At 41.2% G+C, this 12,742-nt stretch overlaps 2 protein-coding genes across 13 annotated transcripts in view; one reads left to right on the forward strand and one right to left on the reverse strand.

Annotated features, from left to right (window-relative positions):
• The window catches only part of LOC132388005 (general transcription factor II-I repeat domain-containing protein 2-like), a 69,521-nt gene extending 66,146 nt beyond the window's left edge, over positions 1-3,375 (forward strand). For 4 of the 5 annotated variants that reach the window (XM_059960349.1, XM_059960354.1, XM_059960342.1 and 1 more), the window contains one exon: positions 634-3,375. In XM_059960349.1, coding sequence (XP_059816332.1) covers positions 1,184-2,794 — 1,611 coding nt within the window. In that variant the 5' untranslated portion in view covers positions 634-1,183 and the 3' untranslated portion in view covers positions 2,795-3,375. The remainder of the gene's footprint in view (positions 1-633) is intronic. The other variant, XM_059960363.1, reaches the window with a different exon arrangement.
• Positions 1-12,742, reverse strand: part of ttll5 (tubulin tyrosine ligase-like family, member 5) — a 439,573-nt gene that overhangs the window by 79,510 nt on the left and 347,321 nt on the right. The gene's annotated exons all lie outside the window — the stretch shown is intronic.

Genomic DNA, 12,742 nt, shown 5'->3' on the forward strand with positions numbered 1-12,742 from the left:
TAGTGAGTACAGGCCCAAAGCCATCAGACACTTATCATAAATTAATCCCTTCATTTCCATTATTTGTTGAAGGGAAATGGTGTGTTAATATTTGATAAAAAAAAACTGGAGAGCTACATAAAAGGGAAGAGTTAGATTATTCCTGGAGTAGGTTATAAGGCTGGAATAACATTGTGGACCAAAGGGCAATAAAGTTCTATGTTCTATTTCAGGTCAAGTCTCTTTATCAGGACAACAATAACTGAAGGTGGGCAGCCAGTATGAAGAGGTGAGGGGTTGGGATGGAGAAAGAGCTGGCAAGTGAAGAGTGAATCCATGTCAGGAGGGGAGAACAGGCAGACAGAGAATAAAGTATATATAGTATATATTATATATAAAAATATAATTATATAATACTAAAAACTCATGTTCTCAGTATTATTTTTTAAAACTAGTTGCACGATGTTTTTTACACACTAATTGTTTGCCAATTTTTGTTTTTGTAAAGTTTTCACAAATTATATTGTATTTCTTCATATTCCTGTTAATGCTTGCAAGAAAATGAATCTCAAGGTAGTATATAGTGACATACTGTATATGTTATTTAAGAACTGACTTTGACTTTGAAATTCTACTTCCATTTGTTGCATGTAGCTCAGTCTGTAGATGTTTTAACAGTGATAAAACAGGACAGCCTCCAGGCTGGATACAGGAATGAAGATATTGTGAATGAAGAGGAAGGAACCAGCTGCCAGCAAGTTTTAGAGCAGGCATGGGCAAACTACGGCCCGCGGGCCATATGCGGCCCGTTAAGCTTTTTAATCCGGCCCGCAGAACTTGATGAAATTATATTAATAAACCTTGTTAACGTTTTTTCCCCGCAATTCTGGCGTTTTCCCAATAGACGACGCACTCTATATACATTGACCTTTGTTGAGGTGCAGCGTATTACTCCACATTTGCACTTTACTCTTTGACCTCTCACCCCTTCTGTAAAGATGAGTGGAGCTAAGAAAAGAAAAGTGGATAGAGAATGTCGGGTGTTTAATAAGGAGTGGACAACTAAATATCTTTTTACCGAACACCGATCAACTGATCAACTGCTGTATGCCTGATATGCCAAGAGACTGTGGCAGTTTTTAAAGAATATAATATCAGCCGTCACTTTGCCACAAAACATGCCAACTATGCTAGCAACCAGTCAATGAAAGAACGGGAAGCTAATGCTCAGAGGTTGGCAGCTAATTTACAGGCTCAACAAAATTTTTTTCACCGTCAAACTGCCATTCATGACTCAAGTACCAAGGCGAGTTTTATGCTGTCATTCAAATTAGCAAAGGCCAGCAAGCCTCTGTCTGAAGGCGAGTTTTTAAAAGAATGTATGGTGGAGACAGCAGGTGTATTGTGTCCGGAGAGCAAAGACAAATTTGAAAAAATCAGTTTATCACGCAGGACAGTGACTCGCCGTGTGGAACTGTTAGATGAAGATGTAACCAGCGACTTAAATAAAAAGGCAGAGTCGTTCACGTTATATTCATTAGCACTGGATGAAAGCAACGATGTAAAATACACTGCTCAGCTCCTCATTTTTATCCAAGGAATTAACAATACTTTTGAAATAACGGAGGAGTTTTTGACAATGAAGTCTCTGAAAGGAAAAACACGGGGAGAGGATTTGTATGACCGTGTGTCTGCTGTCATCGAAAATATGAAGCTCCCTTGGAGTAAACTTATCAACGTCACCACAGATGGATCTCCTAATTTGACGGGGAAAAATGTTGGCCTGCTGAGGAGAATACAGAATAAAGTGAAAGATGAAAATCCTGACCAGGATGTTATTTTCCTTCACTGTATCATCCACCAGGAATCTCTATGTAAATCGGTATTACAGCTGAATCATGTTGTGAATCCTGTTGTAAAACTTGTCAACTTTATACGTGCAAGGGGACTTCAGCACCGTCAGTTCATCACGTTCCTGGAGGAAACTGATGCGGATCACCAGGACCTACTTTATCACTCCCGTGTCCGATGGTTAAGTTTGGGCAAAGTGTTTCAACGAATATGGGAGCTCAAAGAGGAGATCGGTGCATTTTTGGAGTTACTGAGGAAGGCCGGCGAATTTCCTGAGCTGAGCAACAAGAGCGGGATTTGTGACTTTGCGTTTGCTGTGGATATATTTTCACACATGAATGAACTGAACGTGAAGATACAGGGGAAGGATCAGTTTGTGCATGACATGTACACAAACGTGAAAGCCTTTAAATCCAAGCTGGCTTTTTTCTCCAGGCAAATTTCGAATAAGTTATTCACTCATTTTCCCACACTAGCCACGCTGGAAGAGGCTGGCGCAAATGTGAAAACATACAGCGAGTCACTGGATGCGCTGCACAGAGAATTCTGCCGTCACTTTTCTGATTTTGAAAAAAATGACAAGTCACTTCAGTTGGTGGCCTGTCCCCTGTCACAAGATCCTGAAACAGCACCAGAGGAGCTACAGCTGGAACTGATCGACCTTCAGTCTGACCCTGTCTTAAAAGAGAAGTTCAACTCTCTTAAACTGAATGACTTTTATGCTTCACTTGGTAAAGAGGTGTTTCCAAACCTCCGGAGGACGGCACAGAAGATGCTGGCGTTGTTCGGCTCGACCTATTTGTGTGAACAGGCGTTCAGCGTCATGAACATCAACAAAGCCAGCCACAGATCCAAGTTAACTGACCAACACCTCAGATCCATCCTGAGAATCGCCACAACAAAACTAAATCCAGACTTTGATGCGTTGGCTAAAAAGGGAGACCAACAACACTGTTCCCACTGAAATTAAAAATAAGTTTCTTCGTTGTGTTATGTAAAAAACGCATTTGAAAATATTTTTTTCAATAAGCCTTACATGTTACATGTCATTTCTGTTAAGTGATGGACATGAGTAGTGCGCAGGTGCACGTATGTTCTCAAAATAAAAAATGCGCTCCAGATCAAATAATGCGCTCCTCATACTGGCGCGCTGTCACTGTTCTGTCCTTGTGCTGGTCGTTGTTGAGTTTTGGCACAGGGGACAATTGAATAAGAAGGAGCAGGACAAGTAGACCTGCATCTCCTACCGTTTTTGAAATAAAGACAGTCAGGAGAGTGATGATGATAGTATCTTGAAGGATAACAGAATTTTCAGTGCTTTAAAATAATAACTGTCACTATTAAAAAAGCTGTATTTTATTCATTTAATTTTCAGTGTTTTAAAAGTCATTTCAATAAATAGCTAAATACCATGGGACTTCAAAGACAGATATTTTGCTGTAATGCATTTGTTCATTTTCAATTGAAATTAAAGCATATGTTTTCTACATATCCCATGATATTTTATTTTCTCTTATGAGGTGTATTACCAAAACACTCCGTCCATCTGCTCCTGGTCCGGCCCCCCTGTCAAATTTTAGAACCCTTTGTGGCCCACAAGTCAAAAAGTTTGCCCACCCCTGCTCTAGAGTGTTGAGGTGAGGGAGAAATGGGAGGAGTAATGGGGATCTGTGACTGAAAAGTGAATAAAAATTGCAGTCTGTGAAATTGCAGGGAGTATTTATGAGCATGTTGCCAGGACTAGAAGGCCTGAGTTATAGGGACCTATCAGGCTGGGTCTTTATTCTTTGAAGTTTAGGAGAACGAGGGACAACATTACAGATGTTTAAAATTTTGAGAGAATAGATTAGGAAGATGATAACAGTTTTTCCCCAGGATAAGGGAGAAGGGGGCTTAGATTTAGGGTGGAAGGGAAAGATTTGAAAGGGACCTGAGGGACAGTTTTTTCCACGTGGAGGGTGGTGAATATACAGGCTGAGCTGCCAGAAGAAGTGGTCGAGTCTGGTACAATAGTATGATTTAAAAATGCCTTGATTGATATTTGGAGGTGGGGCTTAGACGGATATGGGTTGAATGCAAGAAATTGGGACTAGCTGAGTGGGCACCATGCATGGCATGGACTGGGCTGGGTCAAAGCTCCTGTGCCCCTGCTGTATTGCTGCATTCAACGTGCTGAGTCTTGATTCAAACATATTGCCAGTAATGAGACAAGACCCAATTAAAAGCAAAATGTTTTTAATGATAATGATTATTATTATCATTATATACTATATGATAATGATTTTATTAGATGAAGTTAATTGAATGAAGCATGCTTTACTTGTTCTAAAACAGCTGGTAATCCTGGCAGCAATAGAGATATCACAGACTGGCTACTCAATAAACTCCTTACTGCCCAGCTAAGGGTTGACTGACTGAAATGGGTTGATTGAGGAACTACAGTTATTTGGAAAGTGCTAAAACACCTTTCCTGCACATCTTGACAACATGCAATGTTTAGAAAAAGACGCCTGCAGTATCACCCATCTAATCTCGGTGAATGCTGCTTTTGGAGATATAATTAGGGAGGTAGAACAGAAATGCCACACATTCTCTGACAGTTCCATACATGGGAAGGGCTGCTTGTCAAAACACAGATCCTGAGACTGTGCCAATCTTTTGAGGGCTGTCTATCAAATTCCCACAGTGCTCAGCTTCTCTCCTCCATATCTTTAATTCACAATGCTTACAGCAATATCTGTATACTGTTTTGTAGTGAGGGAAAGAGGAATGGAGAGGGAGCTCAGAGAGGGTGATAGGCAGCATAGAGTCCATAAAGCCATAAGACTTAGGAGCAGAATTAGGCTATTTGTTCCATCATGTCTGCTCTGCAATTCCACCAGGGCTGCTTTATTATCCCTCTCAACATTCTTCTGTTTTCTCCCCAGAACCTTTGATAAGTATACTAATCAAGACCTATCAACCTCTGTTTTAAATATAACCAATGACTTGGCTTCCATAACCACCTGTTGTAATGAATTCCACAGAATCATCACTCTCTGTTCTAAAGGGACATCCCTTTATTCTGTGACTGTACCCTCTGGTCCTAGACTCCCCAACCATAGATTATATATATACACACACACACACAAACAGAAGAATGCAAAGGTCTTAGGTACACATATGTAGCTAGTAACTTTATGTATTGCACTCTACTACTGCCACAAAAAGAAAACAAATTTCATGACATATGTGAATGATGATAAACCTGATTCTGATATGGATCTGATGTGGACTGAGAGTAGGAAGAAGGCAGGGAGAGGGGAACCATGGTTGGGAAAAGGAGAAGGAGGAACAGGTGAAGGAAGCACCAGAGAGACATTCTGTAATGATCAATAAACCAATTGTTTGGAGTCAAGTGACCTTTTTTGGTGTATCATGGCTGGGTGTGTCTGCACCTGCATCAATGACCACCCCCCGCCCCCACCGACCTGCCCCGGCACTCCTTCTCTGCCACCTATCTCAACCCCTCCCATGGTATTCTATACCCACCATTCCCAATAGCCTTTGCTCCCACCAGATTTACAAACTCACTCTCTGCTCCACGTTGACAAATACAGTACTGTGCAAAAGTCTTAGACACCCCAGCTTAAGACCTCTGCACAAAACTGTGTATATACACACTGTTCACCTAATGTGAGCGGCACAGTAGCGTAGCAGTGAAGGTAATGCTTTATAATGCCGGCAATTAGCAATCAGGATTCAATCGCTGCTACTGTCTGCAAGGAGTTTGTACACTCTCCCCGTGACCATGTGAGTTTCCTCCAGGTGCTCCAGTTTTCCCCTACATTTCAAGGACATACAGGTTAGGGTTAATGAGCAGTGGCCATGCTACATTCGTGCTGAAAGCATGTGACACTTGTGGGCTAGTCTCAGCGGATCCTTGGACAAAAATACACCTCACTGTATGTTTCCATGATTTGGTGTACACATGCCAAATAAAGCTAATGAATCAATCAATGCACTGTCTGTGTTGTTCACAGTGTACGTTTACACAGTGCAATCTGCAGGTGGCACAGGGATACAGCCGCTGCCCCACAGCTCTAGCAATCATGGCTCATTCACGACTTCAAGTACCGTTGGTGTGGAGTTGACACATTTTCCTTATCACCCCATGGGTTTCCCTAGGTAGACTGGTTTCCTCCCACATCCCAAAGATGTGCAGTTTGGTAGGTTAATTGGATGCTGTACCCTGCCCCTGGTGTATTGTGGCAGATAAAATTGATATGATTATGTGGCAAATAGATTACAGATAAAATTAGCGGAGGTATGGCTGTAAGCCAGCTTAGGTTCATTGGGCCTGAATGGCCTCCTTCTTCTGTTGTAAGAAAATATGAAATATAGAAAATTGTACATAGGTGTAAAGGTAGAACACAGGACAGTACAGCACATTACAGGCCCTTCAGCCCATGATGTTGTGCCAACCTTTTAACCTACTCTTAAGATTAAGCTAACCCTTCCCTTCCACATACCTTTGTAGTTCTCCATTTTTATCATCTATGTACTTATCTCAGGGTCTCTCAAATGCCCTTAATACATCTGCCTTTACCAACACCCTTAGTAGGGCATTCCATGCACTCACCACTTTCTGGGTAAGATACCTACCTCTGCCTTTCATTCAAACACCTTAAAATTATTCCCCCTTTTCTTAGCCATTTCTGCCCTGGGGTAAAGATCTCTGGCTAGCCACTCGATCTATGCCTATTATAATCCTGTGCACCTCTATCAAGTCTCCTGTCATCCCACTTCACTCCAAAAAACCCTAGTTCACTCAACCTATCTTTATAAGACATGTCTTTTAGGTCTGGCAGCATCGTGGTAAATCTCTAAAGCTTCCACATCTTTCCTACAATGAAGCAATCAGAGTTTTAAAGAGCAGCAACATTACCCAGCAGCTCTTGGACTCAATCCAATGACAAGTGAAACCAACACACAATATCCCCTTTTACAATTCTATCAACTTTGGTGGCAACTTTGAAAAATCCTTGGTCATGGACCCTAAGATCCCTCTGTTCCTCCACATTGCTAAGAATCTAGTATTCGCTATGTATTATTCTGCCTTCAAATTCAGCTTCCAAATTGAATCAACACTTCTCTGGATTGAACGCCATCTGCTACTTCTCAGCCCAGCTCTGCATTCTCTCAATGTCCCATTGTCATCTACAACAACCTTTTACACCATTGACAACTCCACCAACTTTGTGTCATCCGTAAATTAATTAACCCACCCTTCCACTTCCTCATCCAAATCATTTATGGAAATCACAAAGATCAGAGGTTGCAGTACCACTGGTCACAGACTTCCAGGCAGAATACGCTCAATCTACAACCATACTCTGTCTTCTGAGGGCAAGTCAATTCTGTATCCACACAGTCAGGTTTCCCTGTATCCCATGCCCCCTAGCTTTCTGAATGAGCCTGCCATGGGAAACCTTGTCAAATGTCTTACCATAATCCATATACTGTACACCACATTCACTGCTCTACCTTCATCAATGTGCTCGTTACAGTCTCAGAGAATTTTAATCAGTATCATGAGGCATGCATGATCTGCCCCTCACAGAGCCATGCTGACTATTCCTAATCAAAGTAGGCTTCTCCAAATGCTCTAAGAATCATCCCTAATAATTTGTCACCACCGAAGTAAGACTCCCACACAGTATATTGTAGACTGTTATAATGCATGCCTAGAAGCAATCGGTGACATAGTGAGCAGTCTGTGTGTGTAAGTGTGTGTTTTACTGGACTCACACAGTATGTGCGTGTACAGCTCCACAACTGACATGCTGCATGTGTACCAACATGTATAGGAGTCTTGCCCGAGTGTCTATGTGCATTTGCATAGGTTTCTGCATCTGGGTGTGTGATACTAATACCAAAGCCAAGGCCTGTGTCTCGCCACACTGACAGATACCGGGAGGCACCAAATCCAAAATCAGAAAAATAACTATCCTCCAATTATTATTTCAGTAATGACTTTTCCAAAGTTAAAAGTCAAGTTGCTGTTCATGCCTGTGATTTTTCCTGTACTGTTATAAGATAATAAACTTTGTTCACAGAAATATAAATGTCAAAGCATATCAGATCGAAGTAAACCTGTGACCAACGCTGCAGGAATTTGCCTTCCTGAGTTCTCTGCTTCCGTTAAAGATTGAAAGCACACCACAAAAATTTCAATTGCTCTACATCTGGAATGCAGAATGCCCAGTAGCCTCTGCTTCAAGGCTCCATGTATACACTGGCTACAGACCGGTAGCCCATTCTGGCGGAAATTGAAACTGCCCCATGTTACTGATTAGTTTTAACAAAAGGTTGATAGTAGAAGTAAAAGGTTACAAAATGAAACAGTTGTTGCTTCAAAGTTAATTGTAGGAAGGCTGCTGGAATCTCTCATCAGGGACACAGTGATTAAGGTCTGGAACACAGTTAACCAGGCAGCAAGCACACAAGCGTTTGTTAATGGGTGGCTGCTTAGGTGCATGAGCTGATCTATTTTTAAGCAGAATGCTAATGTGGCAGGAGAAGGAGTCTCAATGGAAGATGTCTATATGGAATTGCAGAGATATTCACATGTTCCACACAAAGGGGTACCAGCAACAATGGCAACAACAAAAAAATTACACCATCTTAAATTCCTACCCTCAGGCAGTTAATCTGATTGACTGTTCTAGTTAGTCCTCCCCAACCACCTCTATTACCCCGGACACTACACTGAAAACATATTAAACCACACTGTAAATACATGATGGTATTTTTGTATTATGTACATTTTATTCCATAGCTGCACTTTAATCTCTAAATCTTTATTCTTTACAATTGTTGAATATTGCTGTTTTTGTTTGCATGTCCAACATACCAAACCTATTCCTAATTAATGTAAATGTATATGGTGAAAAAATATGATCGTTGAGCTCAGTGGGAGCACAGGGATTTTTGAGAGGTCTTATTGTCTGGGGACACTGCAGATTTATTAGAATAATTGAGGAATTTTACAATTAAATTATAAAGGCAGATTACACAACAATAGTTTATGCTTATTTGAAATTATCTAATTAAGATTTTTAAACCAATATAAAGATTTGAAAGGCATGTTGAAAGGTACAGAGAGAGAAACATTATCACCTGACGGGAAAAAAGGCCAACAGTGACGTGTTGTCAGTGGAAATCTGAATCCAGGGACTGAAGTGATGGAAAGAGAATAAGGTGTTTGACTCCTCAGTCCTTTCCTGCCATTTGGTGCCATTCTATTTTCCTGTTCGCCTTATACCATAAGATATTGGAGCAGAATTATGCCATTCGGCTCATTGAGTCAGCTCTGGCATTTGATCATGGCTGAACCATTTTCCTCTCAGCCCCATTCTCCTGCCTTCTCCCCATTCCTTGGGGTGCAGATCTCGGACAATCTCACCTGGTCCAGGAACACCACAGGGATTGTGAAATGGGCCCAGCAGAGATGACACTTTCTGAGGAAACTTAAACAAGCATCACTCCCCACTAACATCTTAACTACATTCTACAGAGGCGTGGTTGAGAGTGTGCTGAACTTTTTGCACCACAACCTGGTCCTCCAGCTGCAGTGCTGCCAACAAAAAAGCCTTGCAGAGGGTGGTTAGGGGAGCAGAGAAGGTTATTGGGGTCTCCCTACCTTCTGTCCAAGACCTCTTTCAGAGTCGATGCCTCCAGAAGACACAGTACATCATTAAAGACCCCTCAAACCCTCTTCATAAACTGTTTGTTCTTCTGCCATCAGGCAAACGTTACAGGAGCATCAAAACAAAAACCACAAGACTACTAAACAGCTTCCTCCCACAGGCAGTCTGACTGCTAAATAGCTGCTCTACCTGACTCTGCTTTGGACACTTTTAACTTCCACTGGACTCTTATAACTTGATTTTAATCGACATGTGGCTGTTGTGTTTTACTATTTATTGTGGTGTTTACTATTTGTTGCATTTGTTATGTTATGATTGCACTTGCCGCTGGGAAACGCTGTTTCATTCTGCCCTGCAGAGCTGATGTATGGTTGGAATGACAATAAAGTTTTTGAATCTTGAATCTTTAATCTTGAATAACCTTTCACACCCTGACATTAAAATTCTATCAACCTCCACTTTAAATACATTCAATGACCTGGCCTCCACAGCCGCCAGTGGCAACAAATTCCACAGACTCCTCACCCTCTAGCTAAAGAAATTCCTCCTCATTTCTGTTCTAAATGGATGTCCCTCTATTCTGAGATTGTACCCTCTGGCCCTACACTCCTCCACTATAAGAAACATCTCTCCACATCCACTCCATCTGGGCCTTTCAACATTGATAGGTTTCAATGAGATTCCATCTCATTCGTCTAAATTCCAACGAATACAGGTCCAGTGCCATCAAATGCTTCTCATATGATAAGCCATTCATGAACTTCCTTTGAACTCTCTCCAATATCAGCACAGAGGGCATATGTACAAAGTTAAGGGAGGGAAGTTTAGGGGAGACATCAGGGGTAAGTTTTTTACACAGAGGGTTGTGAGTGCCTGGAATGACTTGCCAGGGATGGTGGTGGAGGCTAAAACATTAGCGGCATTTAAGAGCCTCTTGGATAGGCACATGGATGAAAGAAAAATAGAGGCTAATGGGGTAGTGTGGGTTTAGTACTTTTTTTATATGGGTCGGCACAATATGGAGGGCTAAAGGGCCTGTACTGTGCTGTAATGTTCTATGGTTCTGAACTTTCATAGATAAAGGGCGCGAAACTGCTCACAATATTCCAAATGAAGTCTCCACAATGTCTTATAAAGTTTCAGCATTACAGCTTTGTTTTTATATTCTCGTCCTCTTGAAATGAATGCTAAGAGTGCATTTGCTTTCCTCACCACTGACTCAACCTAGCATCAGGAATCCCGAACCCTAGATTTAAGCACCTTAGATTTTTGAATTTTCTCCATATTTAGAAAATAGTCTAAGCTTTTATTCCTTCTAAACTGAAAAACTTTTGGTATCCTCTTTGATAGTATTGGCTAGCTTACCTTCGCATTTCATTTTTTCCTCCTTATGGCTTTTTACTTGCCTTCTGTTGGTTTTTAAAATGTTCCCTATCTTCTAACTTCCTACTAATTTTTGCTCTATTAAATGCCCTCTCTTTGGCTTTTATGTTGGCTTTGATTTCCCTTGTAAGCCAAGGTTGTGGCATTCTTCCTTGAGAATACCTCTTCTTCTTTGGAATGTATCTATCCTGTATCTTCTAAATTGCTCCCAGAAACTCCAATCATTGCTGCTCTGCCATCATTCCTGATAGTGTCCCTTCCCAATCACTTTTGGCCAGCTTCTGTAATTCCCTTTACTCCATTGTAATATTGATACATCTGACTTTAGCTTCTCATTCTCAAAGTGCAGAGTGAATTCTATCATATTATGATCACTGGGCCCTAAGAGATCCTTTACCTTAAGCTCCTTAATCAAATCTAGTTCATTACACAACAACCAGATATACCAACAACCAGAATAGCTGATCCTGTAGTGGGCTCAACCACAAGCTGCTCTGAAAAACCATCTCATAGGCATTCTACAAACTCTCTCTCTTGGAATCCAAAATCAGCACCGACCTGATTTTCCCAATCGACCTGCATAGTGAAATCCCCCAAGACTGTCATAACATTGCCCTTTTGACACTTTCTGTCTCCCATTGTAATTTGTAGCCTACATCCCGGCTACTGCTTGGTGCTCTCTATTTAACTCCCATCAGGGTCTTTCTCCTCTTACAGTTCCTTAACTCTACCCACATGGATTCTACATCTTCTGATCCCATGTCACTTCTAAGGATTTGATTTCATTTATTACCAACAGAGCATCTCCACCCCATCTGCCTAGCATTCTGATAGAATGTGCATCCTTGGATATTAAGCTCCTAACTATAATCTTTTTTAGCCACAACTCAGTGATGCCCACAACGTCATATCTGTCAATCTCTAACTGTGCTACAAGATCATCTACCTTCTGTTCTAATATCTATCATGCAGTCTTGAGTATGCTCAGTAATGGAACACCAATGGCCCTGAATCCCAAACATTCACAATCTTCATGCAAAGCGGAGCCATAGAGTTGTACAAGCTCTTTGTCCCACATCATCCATGCTTACTGTAACATCTATCAACACCAATTCCATCTGCCCTTACCCTTCTACTCTTTTTTCTACCCAAGTACCGACCAAATGATTGTAAAGCATAGTAATTGCATATGCCATCGCCATCAGTTCACCTCTTTTCCCAATATACATTACCAGTAGTAAAGATGTGCAAACAGGCATTTGGAAAATCATAATGTGATTACACAATATCTCAAGGTTTCATTAGAGGAAAATCTAATCAAGTTTGTTGAGGATTGAACTGGCAGGGGAGAACTACTGGACGCCATTCACCTCGTCTTAACAAAGGCATTTGATAAGTTGCACTCAAAAGGTTGTTAGAACAAAATAGATCATTGGGTTGATGTAAAAGATTAGAATGAAGTCTGTTTCAAAAAGGAGGAAATGCAAGAAACATTGGAGCACACTAGGTTCACCAGAAAGATCCTGGGAATGAAAGAATCAAGGAATGAGGAGCATTTGAAGACTCTGAGCCTGTATTCACTGGGAAAATCTCATTGAAACCTATTGAATGCTGAAAGGCCTAGAAAGATTGGATTTGGAGAGGACCAGAAGGCACAGCCTCAGAATACAAGGATATCCCTTTAGAACAGAGAAGGAATTTCTTTAGCCAAAGGGTGGAAAATTTATGGAATTCATTGTCACAGACAGCTGTGGAGGTCAAGCAGAGGTTAATAGGATTTTGATTAGTAAAGAACCTAAACTTTGACAAAGTTTATGTGTAGAAGGCAGGAGAATGGG

Source organism: Hypanus sabinus, chromosome 2, assembly GCF_030144855.1.
Source record: "Hypanus sabinus isolate sHypSab1 chromosome 2, sHypSab1.hap1, whole genome shotgun sequence".
In the NCBI taxonomy this organism is placed as follows: Eukaryota; Metazoa; Chordata; class Chondrichthyes; order Myliobatiformes; family Dasyatidae; genus Hypanus; species Hypanus sabinus.